At 41.6% G+C, this 16,421-nt stretch overlaps 1 protein-coding gene across 1 annotated transcript in view; it reads right to left on the bottom strand.

Moving 5' to 3' along the window:
• LOC121018924 (zinc finger protein 665-like) overlaps window positions 1–13,749 on the bottom strand; it is a 15,006-nt gene extending 1,257 nt beyond the window's left edge. The window contains exons 1-4 of the mRNA XM_040457972.1: window positions 13,602–13,749; window positions 13,060–13,152; window positions 8,751–8,916; window positions 1–1,262 (exon numbers count right to left, since the gene is read on the bottom strand). The exon at window positions 1–1,262 is cut by the window's left edge and continues 1,257 nt beyond it. Of these exons, the coding sequence (XP_040313906.1) occupies window positions 1–1,262; window positions 8,751–8,916; window positions 13,060–13,074 (1,443 nt within the window). The 5' untranslated portion in view covers window positions 13,075–13,152; window positions 13,602–13,749. The remainder of the gene's footprint in view (window positions 1,263–8,750; window positions 8,917–13,059; window positions 13,153–13,601) is intronic.
• Window positions 13,750–16,421: the final 2,672 nt, after the last annotated feature.

Raw genomic sequence — 16,421 nt, 5'->3', positions numbered from 1 at the left:
GTGTGAGATGCAGTTAAAGGATTTGTCACACTCATTACATTTGTAAGGTCTCTGCCCAGAATGAATTCTTTGATGAAGGGTGAGATTTGAGCTTCCTCTGAAGGTTTTCCCACATTCATTACATTTATAAGGTTTCTCTCCAGAATGGATTCGCTTATGTCGAGTAAGGCTTGAATACTCAGAAAAAGCTTTGCCACATTCATTACATTTGTAAGGTTTCTCTCCTGTATGAATTTTCTGATGCCGTGAAAGATTTGAATTTTGACTATAGCCCTTGCCACATATATTACATTTATATGGTTTCTCTCTGGTATGGATTCTCTGATGTCTAGTAAGTTTTGCAAATTCCGTAAAGGCTTTGCCACATTCTTCACATTTGTAAGGCTTCTCTCCTGTATGAACTCTCTGATGAATTGTAAGATTTGAATGTTGACTATAGACCTTGCCACACACATCACATTTATATGGTTTCTCTCCAGTATGGATCCTCTGGTGTCTAGTGAGGTGTGAGATCCGGTTAAAGGATTTGTCACAGTCATTACATTTGTAAGGTTTCTGCCCAGAATGAATTCTTTGATGATTGGTGAGGTTTGAGCTTCCTCTAAAAGCCTTCCCACAATCATTACATTTGTAAGGCTCTTCATTATTATGTGGTTTTTGATGTGTACGTAATGGAGGATGAATAAGAAATTTCCTGGATTTACTACAAATGCTACTGTTGATATTAGAAGGAATTCTTTGAAGTGGTGAAGCAGAACTACTGTTGATCAACCTCTCAACTTGATAACATGCATGAATTTTCTCTTCAGTTTGAAACTTCTGAAGGTCACTCAGATGTGACTGAAACCTTAATCCAATCCCATTTTCAAAACATTTTATATACTTGTTTCCTGCACAAGTTATGTTATTTTCTAGTTTTAACAAATAACTTTTATATGACTTCTCGCATTTGTAAGATTGAGAAGTACTTTTCCTTACAGAAACGTCGTGTTTTAGAGGGAAAACATTCCAGGAGATGTTATGCTGTTGATCTCTTCTACCAGTGAAACTGTGGTTATGGGCTGCAGTTACTCCTTTGTAATTTGTTTCATTATATCCATAGTGACTCTCAAACTCATGTGTATTTTGCTGGACCTCTCTGAAACCCAAACCCCTGATGTCATTTCTTTTGTGTCTTTCCAACATCAGTGTTTGGAACAGTTCTTCTTTGTTAATATCCTCTTTTGTTGATAATTCCTTAATCACACTTCTAACAGAAATATCTGAAAGATATAAAGAACCATAGGTTTGCTATTAACTAGAATTGTAAAATGAATATTTTACCTTGAAAACATAACATTATGCCAAAAGTTATTCTTAGATAGTTCTAAAACTTCTCAACCAACATATGCAAATATTTAGGAATACAAAGGGAATTGGATTCCTCAATTAAGAAAGGGTGTTTACACAGATAAAATTATTTTCAGGAAAGCCTACTTCCAACACCCTATGATCAAACCACTCAGAGTATTTACATAGGCCCTGAAACAAGTAGTATCTTTCTGTTGCCAACCCAAAGTACTCACCATTTGGCAGTAGATATTTGGGTGTCTCATATTTGAAGAAAAGCAATATTATATTAATGCACATACACTGTAAAGGTACCTAACTATTTAGGTACAACAATAAAGGCTAAAACAGAGCATTGATAATATAATGATAAATAATATCTTAATTTTTTTTAATGTATGTTTATTTTTGAGAGACAGACAGAACACGAGCAGGTGAGGGGCAGACAGAGAGGGAGACACAGAATCCAAAGCAGGCTCCAGGCTCTGAGCTGTTAGCACAGAGCCTGACGCTGGGCTCGAACTCACAAACCACAAAATCATGACCTGAGCCAAAGTTGGACACTTAACCGACTGAGCCACCCAGGCACCCCAATGATAAATAATATCTTAACAAACTTCTCTAATAAATAAATCGCAATTCACAATTACAAAATAAAAACAGCTCTGAGAAAATGAGGCAAACTTGATAAAACACCATTGTGAGAATAACAAATATTGTTCTGAATTTCTATAATAAAACTATCTATATTCATGCAGACATTAACCACTGGTGCATGACAGTCATAATACAAAATGGATACTGAAAACCATTATCTGTAAATCATAATAAAATGAATCTAACATTTTTAGAAACCCACAGTAAATCTAGAATATAAATAATAAGCAAACACAATTACAAACCATTTCAATCTGTGGCATTCTAAAGACTTCTTCCGTCAGAACAAAGAAAAAGGCTCCTATTTCAGAAGGAGTACGTACTATGAGCATTGCAGTCAAATGTTCTACCACTGAGCTATACCCCCACCATATGAGAATTGAAACATATGTTAAGAACCACTGATGTTTTAAATATCTGGTTCAGGTATATACATATTTTAAGATAAAGAATTTGGGAAGGCGATCAGAAATCAGAATTATGATTTCATACTTGCAGTTAACTAACAACCAATAGAGCTATTTCCTAACTATGAAACAACACTTAATTATGCAATTCTGCAATTACAAAATACATGTACTAGAGGGGCGCCTGGGTGGCTCAGTTGGTTAAGTGACCAACTTCGGCTCAGGTCATGATCTCATGGTTCATGGGTTCGAGCCCCGCGTTGGGCTCTGTGCAGAACGCTTGCTCGGAGCCTGGAGGCTGCTTCAGATTCTGTGTCTCCTTTTCTCTCTGCCCCTCCTCCGCTTATGCTCTGTCTCGCTCTCTCTCTCAAAAATAAATAAATGTAAAACAAAAAAAAAATTTTTTTTTAAAAAGAAATACATGTACTAGAGTATGTGCCTCGAAAATTTACTAAGGCAGAGATAAATTACAAAATGAATACAAACACAATACACTGCAGGCAAAGGTCAATCACGTAAGAGGGATTAAAAAATATTAGAAAAACAAAAGTAAATTTTCAGTCCTTGCTATATGCTATACAAAAATCAAAATGTTCTCACAGCATTAACATACTTAATATTCTTGAGGTAAATCATCACATTACTTCAGGTAAAAACAATGGGCCCATGGTGTTTATGTATCCAATACTAATTCACCCAGAAAGTAAATGTGAAAGCCAAAACTTGAACCTGGGCCTGCAAGCTCAGAGCACAGGTCCTTGAGCACTAGACACTGCTGCCCACCCCAGGAAGTAAGCAAAAGGGCATAATAAATCCCATCAACCTGCAGAGAAATGCTTCAGGAAAACTACGGGAATTGAGTTGTGTCACTAATATTGTTACTGACTCCTCCCTCCTGGATAACGGCATCTGAATCATCACTCCCTGAAAGTGTTGATTTAGAGAGTGACCAGGAGTGGTGCTATCCTGAGCAAGATGTCCTCTGGAAGAGTATAGATCTTTATACAATGTGGGAGAAGGGGTAAGGATAGGGTTCTCTGAGGAGACTTGGGTGTGCAGGGGCTCAACAATAATATGCTAATAAAGGAACAGTGTGCTCCATCCAGATCAATGAGCAATCTGAGAAAAGGTAGAAGAACAGAGCCTATGCTTGCAAATTTATGAGAATACAATTGTGCTGGGACAGTACAAATCTTTATCTTACAAAAAGCCATGAACTGATTTATCAAGTGGCACAATACTGACCCATTCTTCAGGAAATGCACTATGGGTGTGGCAGGGGTGGGGCAGGGAAGAATGAAGAGATTAGAAAGGCAGTCGGTATGATACAGTGGGAGGAATATAGGTTGACCTTCCAACATTTGCCTTAAAATTTATCAAATTGAATATCCTTGGCTTTCTGTTTATAAGCATATACTCAAAAGAGTCCTACATACATATGACATCAGACATGTACAAAAAATGTTCTCAACAGGTATCAAAAGCAAAATTCTTAGGGCGCCTGGGTGGCTCAGTCAGTTGAGCATCTGACTCTTGGTTTAGGCTCAAGTCATGACCTCATGGTTCATGGGAATGAGCCCTATGTGGGGCTCTGTATTGACAGCATGGAGCCTACTTGGGATTCTTTTTCCCAGAGAGAGAGGTTCTCTGCCCCTCCCCACTGTGTGTGTGAGCTCGCGCTCTATCTCCAAATAAATAAACATTAAAAAAAATAAAAGCTAAATTCTGGACATGGCCATCAAGGAGAGAATGGATGAATTCATTCCAGGTACGCATGCAGATGCAAAGAAAGTCTGTCAAGAATTCAGCATTGGAGGGTGACACATGGCAAGATGATGAATCCCTGGTAGGGAAGACAAAGGGTTTGTTAGGAGGAAACAAATTTAGCAGCAGATTTTTGTCAAGTTCTGAACTTGGGGGGATGTGGTTAGATTAAGCTAAAAAAATAAAAATAAGGGGAGCCTGGGTGGCTCGTTCGGTTTAGCGTCCGACTTCGGCTCAGGTCATGATCTCATGGTCGGTGAGTTTGAGCCCCGTGTCGGGCTCTGTGCTGACATCTCGGAGCCTGGAGCCTATTTCCAATTCTGTGTCTCCCCTCTCTCTCTGACCCTCCCCCGTTCATGCTCTGTCTCTCTCTGTCTCAAAAATAAATAAACGTTTAAAAAAAATTTTTTTTAATAAAAATTGAAAATATATATATATATACCAACCAAATTATTTACATATTTTATAAATAGAAATTTACCAATTTTGGCATGTTAGCCTTTTTGAGGCTAAGTATCTTTGTTTGTTATATAAAAATAAGAGTGCTTCTTTTGCACTCTCCTCTAGTTATCTGAAATCCTATATTTGGATCTCTTTACACAACTGCTGGCATAAAGAGACATGAGGTAAAGGACGCTCTTACTATAGGTATTGGTGGATATATAGTTATTATGAATCAGTGGAAATTATGTGTACTTAGCCAAAATTAATAAATTCTGATTTCATTAACAATTATCACAGCCTAGGCAACCTCAAGGGGAAAATAATGACGCACAGTGCAGAATGGATTCTACCGAAGGGCAATGTTAGTACCAGGTGACTCTACAGAAACAACTTGTGGCAGTGCCACGCAGGAGGCAGATGTGCAGAGAGGTGGTTAGCAATGTAAGCAGTTGACTGTAGCCAGGGAACTGCAGAGTACTGACAGGTGAAAGTCAATGAGGACCAGGTGAACTTTTTGTGGAACGCAGTTTAAAAGATGAAGATCAAAACAGCCTTCAGGTATTAAGCAAAGAATGTAGTTTCCAGAACATGAAAAATTTGGTGGAAAATTCCAGGAGTTATAGAAGCAATAGTGGTGAGGATGTACATGGAGTGGAAGAGGTTGGCTAAATTCCCAATAAGATAAAATGAGACATTCAAACATTAGTTTAGTATACCAAGATGTACATGATAAATCTAGAGAGGGAAATTAATTATCAGAGTAAAGCATTTGGGGGTGACTGGGTGGCTCAGTTGGTTAGGTGACTGACTTTAGCTCAGATCATGATCTCACTGTTCATGGGTTTGAGCCCCACATCAGGCTCTGTGCTGACAGCTCAGAGCCTGGGGCCTGCTTCAGATTCTGTGTCTCCCTTCCTCTCTGTCCCTCCTCTCTCTCTCTCTCTCAAAAATAAACACTAAAAAAATTTAAAAAATAAAGCATTTGTACCAAAATAGAAAGAGTCAGTAAAATTCAAATAAAATCCAAGAAGTTGTATGTATGCATGTATTTATTTATTTTGAGAAAGCAAGAACACGAGTGGGGTAGGGGCAGAGAGAGGGAGAGAGAGAATCCCAAGCAGGCTCAATGCCTGGTGTGAAGCCCAATGTGGGGCTCAATCTCATGACTGTTAAATCAATCATGACCTGAGCCAAAATCAAGAGTCTGATGCTTAACCAACTGAGCCAACCAGGTGCCTCCAAGAAGTTGTATTTAGAAAACTTAAATATACTATTAAAAAAAAAAAAAAAGCAAGGTATCCTATATAACAAATTGTGGCAAATCAATTTAATGGTTTCTGGGATGAATAGTAACTTAATAAAAAAATATTTTCTCAAGATATCCAATAGTCCCACTTTAGAAGTCCCATCAATTTGAGAAAAGGGTACTTTAATAACAGGTAAATCAGGTGAAAGAGAAATAAAGGGACTAAGATAAATTTTTCACAAAATTAGGAGTTTGAATAGATTTTGGGGAAACTGCTGCTGAGCCATAACTCTCAACATTCAAGAAGCAAATCTTAGAAAACACATTTAAAAATATTTATTACTGATCCAGCAGCCCACAAATCACAGATATAAAACAGAATTCTGAGTGTCATCAAAAACATAATCAATGATTAAATTTTTGAAGTTCATTTTTTAAAAATGTTTATTTATTATTGAGAGAGAGAGAGAGACAGACAGACAGACAGACAGTACAGGCAGGTGAGGAGGCAGAGAGAGAGGGAGACAGAATCTGAAGCAGGCTCCAGGCTCTGAGCTGTTAGCATAAAGCCCAACAAGGGGCTGGAACTCATGGACCGCGAGATCATGACCTGGGCCAAAGTCAAACGTTCAACCGACTGAGCCACCCAGGCGCCCCTAAAGTTCATTTTTAATATGTACATGGAAACGTAGATAATGAAAACTGCTGTGGTTTAAACATAACAAATTAGAAGTTAAATGGAGGCATAATATTGTACACCTAAAACTAATACAACACTATGTTAACTACACTAGAATTAAAAAAAAAAAACGGAGGCATCATTTAACTTCAGAAGTTCCCTCAAGATGGATCACAATCAGGGACACCTGGGTGGCTCAGTTAAGTGTCTGACTCTTGATTATGGCTCAGGTCATGATCTCACAGTTTCATGAGTTCGAGCCCCACGTCGGGCTCTGCGCTTGCTCTGCAGAAGTTGCTTGGGATTCTCTCTCTCTCAGCCCCTCCCCTGCTCATGCTCCCTCTCTCTCAAAATAAATAAACTTAAAAAAAAAATCATTATTTGTTTGAAGGAGAGTAAACAATGGTGCATGCCAGGGGAAAAATGTGACATGAACCACAGTTTAGCCAAAGCCTCATAGACACACAGTTGTGACATTTTCCTTTGGATAAGTTCGTACACCTTTGATTGCTGGCTCAAAGGGAATGATCATTAGATATTTGATCAATATCGCCACACTGCCCTTGAGAGACAGGGTGACACCCCGACAGCAGAAAGGTAACTATTATCACCGATCAGTCGGGCTATCCTGACACTTTCCATGTCAGCATCCCTAGGACTTGCTGACCACTCCACTCAGTGGTGTAAATGGGCACTTCCCGTAAGTAGCAGGACAGCACTGTAATACATTAATCAAAGCGTTCTTCAAAAATTTTGTTACCCGCTAAGCCCCCTCCATAGGTAAGTCCACCAGAGGTTGCCCATCATCTAAAAGTGGGTTATCAGAGCAGATAAAGAAGCTATTTCAGACCCTAGGAAAACAAGTTTCACGGGCAAAATTGCACTTAGGAAAATTGTACTTAGGAAAATACGAAATCTTGAAGAGCCAAGTTTCATCTGCATCCCTAGCCTAGGCAGAGCGCTGGAAGGACAACAAGGCAAGATAACAGAAGTAAAGGAGTTAGATTTTATAGGGTCTTTGAGAAGACTAAGGCACGCTCCCCACATAGGACTGGGTTTCAAAGAGACGATCTCTCTGTCCACTGTCTTTACGGTACTGATGACCAACAATCTCAGAAGAGCCACCCCACTGCCTGATTATATTCTTGATGTGTGGCAACAGCAGGTCTGACAAAATGGCTATGAGGCCTTGAGGCAGTCCCACGAAGCCTTGGGGCCCAAATGCAATGGAGGAGCACTCAGTGTTTTCCTATCTCGTAAACAGTTCTCCCAAACACAGAAACTGAGGACGAACCCTGGCCAGGTCCTGGGGCCAGGACTGCAGAGGAACTGATGGATCGGTTGGAATCAGATGGAATCAAGTACGGGAGGAGAGACCACAGGAACGAGGGTCCCCGTGACACGGCCCTCCTCATCCCTCTCAAAGCCTAGGGCCCAAAAAGGTCACAGCAACCAGATAATAGAGTGTTGTAGGTCATGATAAAGACTCTGCCTCTGTCTCTGCATCAGCTGGGACACCGTCAGAGGGTTGGAGGATAATCCAACTGTACGACAGAGTAATGGGGGAGATTTCCTTTGCGTGCTCACAAGTACTTTTCTTTTCCCAGACCTCTCCTTGTTGGGGAGGGTTTCTCAGATAATATTTGACGAAGCAGCTTCATCTCTGACTGTCTCAGCTGTCACCAGCGTTCACAGCTTTGACACAGATGTGGAAAACCCACTTGGTTTTCTCACTATTTTCATCTTGCCCTCCAGACCCCTGGGCTCTGTCCCTGGCTCCAAAACAGAGATAATATTCAGGTCAGAGAGATTCCTGCTTATAAGAAATGAAAGTTATGTGCTGGGGCTTTTCCAGAATATAATCCCAGCCCTTAGTTCATCTGAAGACAGAAGATGTTACAGATGGGTCTACACTAATTTCATCCACTGACTGCCTTCTTCTGCTTAAGGAACATTTTACATATATAGCCATCTAGCTCTCTTCTGAGAATTACTGGATCAAAAGCATGGGAGTAAAACTAGGGAATCCGGTATTTTAAAATGTTGCTGTACGGTTTGGTGATTACTCAGGTGGTGGAAGCAATACTAATCTAGGGAGGAGTGGGCAGATAATCTGAAGAAAGGAGGAAATGAAAATCCAGATGCCACTTCATAAAGCTTTCATTTCAGAGTCAAAACAGCTTTGATCACAGTCAGGCAGGGCAGAGGATCCCAAGAAACTCACTAGGGCAGATCCCAACATCTGGACGCACTTTATCCACACCCAGGGAGACCAGGTTCCTGTAGTTCTCCAGCATCACTTCCCGGTACAAGGCCCTCTGAGCGGGGTCCAGGCACTCCCACTCCTCCTGAGAGAAATCTATGGCCACATCCCTGAAGGTCAACAGCACCTGTAACAAGAAACACATTTGACTAAGAGACCGTGAGGAGAGTTATTATCTTCATGCCAATTATAAGAGAAAGATGTAAGGATTGATTTGGTGGTAGTGAGTTTTTTGACAAATCAGTAGAAGATATTTTTGAGCCAGTCATATAGCCCTAATTTTGTGTTATTATACCTCTCAAAGAGAGGACATACATCCACAAAGTCACTGTGCATTCTGCAATTTTGTGAACAAAATACATAAATTAAAAAGTTCATCACAAGGTGGACTACACAGAAGTGTTAGATAGTGTATTTTACACATTCATGATTTCTCTGATGAGCTACGCTATGAGTAGTGTCTTTAGAGACTACAAAATTCAGAGACTTTTAAGAAAGTCTGAGATCTAAGAATGTGAGGATTGTAAGAACAGAGACAAAAAGTTTTTGAACATTTGTAATGTGCTACATATTATTCAAATGGGTATTATTTTGGGTAATAACATTAAAATTTTTTTTTAATGTTTATTTATTTCTGAGAGACAGAGTACGAGTTGTGGAAGGGCAGAGAGAGAGAGAGAGAGAGAGAGACAGACAGAATCCGAAGCAGGCTCCAGGCTCCGAGCTGTCAGCACAAAGCCTGATCCGCGTCTTGAACTCACAAACCATGAGATTAGGACTTGAGCCAAAGTCAGACGTTTAACTGACTGAGCCACCCAGGCACCCCTTAATTTGGGTAATAACATTAGAGAAATATCTGTTCCTGCCTTATAGAGGAGGCAACTGTCACAGAGACTCTAAGAAATTTGCCTTGGGTCAAATAGCTAAGAAATGGCAGAGCTAGAACCAAAACCAGGTGTTCGGAATTTAGACTTGAACCTAGAGTCCACAGTTAAGTAACAGAAGCAGCATTAAAATTACACTGAGGGGTGCCTGGGTGGCTCAGTCCGTTAAGCGTCCAACTTCAGCTCAGGTCATGATCTCACAGTTCATGGGTTGGGGCCCCACATTGGGCTCTGTGCTGACAGTGCAGAGCCTGCTTCAGATCCTCTGTCTCTCTCTCTCTGCCCCTCCCCTGCCCACATACCCTCTCTCTCAAAAATAAACATTAAAAAAAAAATTTTTTTTTAACGTTTTATTTTTGAGACAGGGAGAGACAGAGCATGAACAGGGGAGGGTCAGAGAGAGGGAGACACAGAATCTGAAACAGGCTCCAGGCTCTGAGCTGTCAGCACAGAGCCCGATGCAGGGCTCGAACTCACGGACCGCGAGATCATGACCTGAGCCGAAGTCGGCCGCTCAACCGACTGGGCCACCCAGGCGCCCCCAAAATAAACATTTTTTAAAAAGTACATTGCTAGCAGGTTTTCTGAGAAAGCATGAAGAATTCAAAGCTGAAAACATGGACCTGCATATAATGTCGTCATATATGCACACACATAGTACATTACTATTCTTACCACTATTAATTTACTAATGAGTTAGTGCAGAAAAAAACTTAAGGCCATGAAAAGTATGTAAGAACAATTTTCAAAGGCTAAAATAAATATAAAAGTTATTTATGGGGGCTCCTGACTGGCTCAGTCAGTTAAGCATCTGACTCTTGATCTCGGCTCAGGTCATGATCTCAGTTTCATGGGTTCAAGCCCCATGTCAGGCTCTGCATTGGCAACTCAAAGCCTGCTTGGGATTCCCTCTCTTCACCCCTCCCTGTTCATGCTCTCTCTCTCTCTGTCAAAAATAAACATTTTAAAAAAGTTATTTATGAAACAGTGTGTCTTTAATACACACGTTTTTTTTTTAATGTTTTTTAACGTTTATTTTTGAGAGAGAGAGAGAGAGAGAGAGAGAGAGAGAGAGAGAGAGACAGACACAGAGTTAGAGCAGGGGAGGGGGAGAGCGAGAGGGAGACACAGATTCTGAAGCAGGCTCCAGGCTCTAAGCTATCAGCACAGAGCCCAACATGAGGCTCAAACTCATGAACCATGAGGATAATGACCTAAGCCGAAGTCGGATGCTTAACCGACTGAACCACCCAGGCACCCCTCACATCATAGGTTTCTGCTTGCATACATGCACACACACTTAAACACACTTTCATTAAAAGCAGTTGTCTCAGACAGATTTGGGGGATGAATTTTTCTAATCTATCATTTTTTTTACTCATCTGTATTTCAGTATTTTGGGTAAAATAACATTCAGAAATTGTACTTAATTTTAATGAGCTTGTTGTTAACATTATTCTTGTATTAACCTAGTCATAAAAAAATAGAAAACTTTACCTTTTCCACTAAATACATATATATGTAAATATCAAAATTTTGTCCATTTAAATATAAGCCAAGCATAGTATATCCAATAATAAAACAATGATTGAAGATTATAAAATGCATTAATGTTCTACATCAATTTAATAGATTAAGATAGAAAAATGTTTTGAAAGCATTAGATCTTTGAAGATATTATTGGATAATTAAGTCATGCTGAATAAAAAATCAGAAGTGTCATTAAGCAAGAAAATTCTAGTAAACATCACCATCGGCAGTAAACAGAAGCATTTCCACTAAAACTGAGGCTGACAGAGGGACATTATGACTCCTGCCATTCACCACTGCACACAGTGCCTGTTCATTGGGAACCATGTGGGATCCACGCCATCTTCAGAGAATGTTTTTTTTTTTTTTAAATGTTTATTTATTTTTGAGAGAGAGAGAGAGTGCTAGCAGGGAAGGGGAAGAGAGAGAGGGAGACACAGAATCTGAAGCAAGCTCCAGGCTCCAAGCTGTCAGCACAGAGCCCGACGTGGGACTCGAACCCATGAACCGTGAGATCATGACCTGAGCCGAAGTCAGATGCCCAACCAACCGAGCCACCCAGGCACCCCTAGAGAATGCTTTAATGAGGATCTAAAAAGAACAAGCTGTCTCTATGTATACTGGCACAAAAACAACTCCAAGATCTGTGTATGGAATAAAATAGCACAATATAACATTCACTGAATAATTTTAACTAAAATCAACTAATGCTGGTAAATGCATTTTTATAAGACTTGCACTTAATCTTGCACAGAACTAACAAAAGTCAGCGAGTGATGATGGAGGGCGTGACAGGGAAGTAGATGTTTTACTTCTTAGTCCAGAATGTGCAACACTGTTTGGAGTTTCACCTGAAAACAAAGATATATAGCATGTGATGTTTAAAACAAATTGGTGTTCAGTAACAACTGGTGGGGCCAGAATTTGCCTCCAGGCACTCTGACGACAAAGACCAAGTATTTTGCTTCACTGGAATTGCTGAAACATTTTTACGTGGAACACCTGAGCAAAAGCCCCAGGGTGAACAAGATCTTCACGGGATGGATTTGCTTTGAGTGATTTTGAAGAACTTACTGTTAAAACAAATTACCCAATAAAACACCCTTTATCATTGTTATGTTTCAGAACTTTCCATTCCAATCCAAATCATTACTATCTCTGAGCCAGAAATACGCCCATTCACTTGGTTAGTTTCTTTTTTTTTTTTTTAATTTTTTTCAACATTTATTTATTTTTGGGACAGAGAGAGACAGAGCATGAACAGGGGAGGGGCAGAGAGAGAGGGAGACACAGAATCGGAAACAGGCTCCAGGCTCTGAGCCATCAGCCCAGAGCCCGAAGCGGGGCTCGAACTCACGGACCGCGAGATCGTGACCTGGCTGAAGTCGGACGCTCAACCGACTGCGCCACCCAGGCGCCCCTCACTTGGTTAGTTTCAAACGCCTTGTAAAAGCAGGGACAACAGGTTTCCCCTCTTCAGTCTTCTTTTCCAGCTGTTCCTGCAGGTTAACTGGGCGCACAAATGTGCAGTTCTTCTTAAAGCTGTCCACAAGGAACTGACGGCGCGTTCCTATGCAACCCCTAAGACAATCCCCTTTGCCAACCTCACTGACACCGAGCTTCTGATCCAAACCTAAGCATGAAACCTTCCTCCTAGATGATCCCCAACACGGCCTCTTCACAAATTCCACGTCTCCGGGTCACCATGCGGGAGGAATCGAATCTAAGTGACGATGAGAGGTACTGCGACAAGGTCTGGGGGAGTTCCAGCACACGTGTGAGGCAAGTCCCTCGAGAGAACATTACCAATTTCAGTTAAGAGACACAGAAGAAACCACCAAGAATGTGACTGTTACCTGGGAACGACTCATTTCGACCTCCTCTTTCTTTCCTGTTCCTCGGGGCTTCTTTCTCGGAGAAGATCAGTCTTGAGAAGTGAACCCTGAGTGCTGAAAATAGGCTGTTTCATGCTTAGAATGAACAAACCGTCTTCCGGTGAGACAACCACACACAGAGGTAGAACCTCAACACGGGAAGGGACAGGGCTCTGCCGCCCCAGGAGGAGCCCGAGGAGGGGCTCGTGAACGCAGAGGCGAGCAAAGGAGCGGCTTCTTCCCCTTTTCTGCAGAACTCGTTGGCCTGCGGAGTGGCCCACGCGCTCTGCTGCTGCAGTGGGACCTGGGCTGGACTGACGCTCCCCTCCAAGCCACAGACCCGGCCCTGACCAAACACCGCACAGAAAAGAGCCCCTCCTCTCCCCCAACCCATTCTTGGACCGGGGACGGAGGAACAGGACAGTGAAGCACGTGAAGCGGCGGAGAGGCTGTAAGCGGAGCCGGACGCCGGGACGCGGGGCTTACCGGGCCTCGGAACGTCTCACAGCCACGCCGGGACTCACCGTGAGCGGGAGGGAGAGAACGGTAGTTGTAGCCACCAGAGAATCTCGGAGTGGAGGACAGCAGGCTGTGCTGCCTCGAAACACGGGTTTGATACTGGGTATCCCAAATTCACTCACCGGAGAGCTTCTGCCCGTCAGCTCGATTCACTTCCGGGTCTGAAGGAAACTGCGCACGGCGGCCTGGAGAAGTAGTTGAGGGGGCGGGGCCGGGGCGGGGCCTGGGCGGGGCCGCGTCCAGCGAAGGGCGGGACGTGGAGCGTAGGGACTGGGCAGGAAGCGCGCGGTGGGGGCGGGCCAGTGTGGGGGCGGAGCCTCGACTCTACTGGCCCTGCTCCGCCCCTGGCAGTTTATGGGTCTGTTAGTCCCTCTGCCCGGCTGTGCTTGTTTCTCTGCTTTTTGATAGCTGTGGAACAGAGCTGCTTCCTGCGTGTTCTAAATTAACGTTTCTAACAATTTAAGAGAGTAGTTATAAGGCCAATTATATTATAAGCTGAGATGTTTTCCTCGAGTTGAGGGTGACTAAATTCAAAAGCTCTTGGTGCCAGCTGGTGGAGATGTGCCTTGAGAGCGATGGACACTGCAATGACATCTCAGGAAAGAACTAAGAAGTATCATCGGGAGCTGAGACCTGACAACGAGTAAGAAGGACCATCGTTTACATTTATTCTATTGCCACAGTTAGTTGAATTTACCAGTTTGCTTCTACAAATTAGTTAGAAAGGATTTGGATTTGATATAGGTCCTGAGTGTAATAATATGCTATATTGATGATATCATAAGAATATCAGGAAGTTAAAAATAAGATAGGTAGAACTGATATAAATGCATTAATGGCACCAAAAAAGACTGGTTGTTAAATCTAGCAAAGATCTAGGGACTTGCCCAAATGGTGAAATTCTTAGAAATGTTCTGGGCAGAAGCCATCCATGACGTTCCACAGGTGACTAAAAAGAAACTAGTATCCTTACCTACCCCTAGAACTAAACAAGAAGCCCTATGTTTGAGTGGTCTATTTGGATTTTGGAGATTGCATATTCTACATCCAGGAATATTGCTAGTTCCTATCCATGAAACTATCTCAAAGAAGGCCATATTTAAATTAGGACCTAACAAAGACAAGTCATGTCTGATTTGCAAAAGTAGTGTCTCTCAATGTCTGTCTTTGGACCCCTGTGATGCTTTAAGAAACGATTTTGGAAGGGACTGCAATGCAGAGTAGTGCAGACTGTAATTAAGGGTAAAAGCCTTTGAGTGCCACCTAGTGGCAGCCACTAAGATATGGGACCAGAGGATGTTTGGATGCCTGGGCATTACACATACTATCTGAGATAAAGTTACTACCTTGCTACTAGGTGTTAATTGAGATGGCCATCAAGGACATAAAATAGTATTGAAACACGAAATTCTTATGCTGTTTCGGCCCATACTGGAGAAACACTCTGCTAAGGGATGAAGTGCCTATAAGTGTTCCATAATAAAAAGGAGACCATTTTCACAGGAGCGTGCTACAGGGGGAGTGCAAGTAGGCAGCCATCATGTCCACGGCCGGTAGCCTCTTTTCTCCTAAGAACAACTTTAGCAACACCTAGCAACACCCGAATTACTGCCAGAGCCTACTGACACTTGTTTTTCTGGATGGAAAGCTGGATTAAACAGAATAGGAGAAAACTATGGGCTTCTGATGACCAGTAGGCATCTTACAGTGGTCTGAATTCCCCTGGAAAACTGCCCCCACCCTGAACCTAGGAAGGCAGTGGGAAACCCAACGACATACTCAAACTAATTTTTGTCTAGGTGTAACTACTATGCATTTAACTCTAGTTTGGGGGACTCAACATTTTCGGATACAAAACATGTATCACCCTCACACACATATACATACGTTGGTGAGCCTTTATTAGTATTGCATTGGGTTTGCAGATTATTAGCATTAAGAATTGATATATTCATGCTGTGAATGAAGATGCTCCCACTGACGAAGATGCTCTTTATTCAAGTCTTTCTCATATCCCAGCACTCTGAGGCTGACTCTCCTTGAGATTTGTCCCATGCAGATAATCCAAGATATTCTCTGCATCTCAAGATCCTTAATTTAATCGCATCTGCAAAGTCTCATTTGCTTTGTAAGGGGACATAGTCAAAGGTTCCAGGAATTAGAATGCAGAGATCTTGGGGGGGGGGCATTATTCTTTATACTATAGGTTCTAAGCTTCTCTATTACATTAATTAATAACGTGGAAAAATATATAATATATATTATATATACATACATATATATATATAATATATATATGGTTCTTTAAAGAATTGAACACAGTATTTCTTTCAATGCCTGCTGCTCCTACTAAATTATAGCTCTTATATGGGCAGAGACTCTCACTGTTCACATTCTCACAGTTATGTGATAGCTTATTGGAACTTAAAACTCTGAGATGGATGACTGAATAAGTGACTATAATTGTGAGGAGAAAACATAAAATTATATCTGTCAAACAAGATTGAGGGATTTTATTCTTTTTATTTTTTAAGGTACACTTCACATCTTCACAGCATGGAGCCCAATGTGGAGGGCCTGAACTCATGACCCTGAGATCAAGACCTGAGCTGAGATCAGGAGTCAGATGCTTAACCCGCTGAGCCACTCAGATACTCCAAGATTGAGAGATTTTATATAACTTCTAGAGGTAAAGGAGACACAACAGAACCAGGATAAATGGGTGTGCCAACTATTGAAGGGGCTAACAGTTGCGAAACATGAAGGCATTAGAGCAGAGGTGTTCAGGAACCAGCAACTGGAATTCTCCAAAACCACCATATAAA

Source organism: Herpailurus yagouaroundi, unplaced genomic scaffold (assembly GCF_014898765.1).
Source record: "Herpailurus yagouaroundi ecotype Mexico unplaced genomic scaffold, PumYag 220, whole genome shotgun sequence".
NCBI classification, from domain to species: domain Eukaryota; kingdom Metazoa; phylum Chordata; class Mammalia; order Carnivora; family Felidae; genus Herpailurus; species Herpailurus yagouaroundi.
This window is presented reverse-complemented; position numbering and strand designations above follow the sequence as displayed.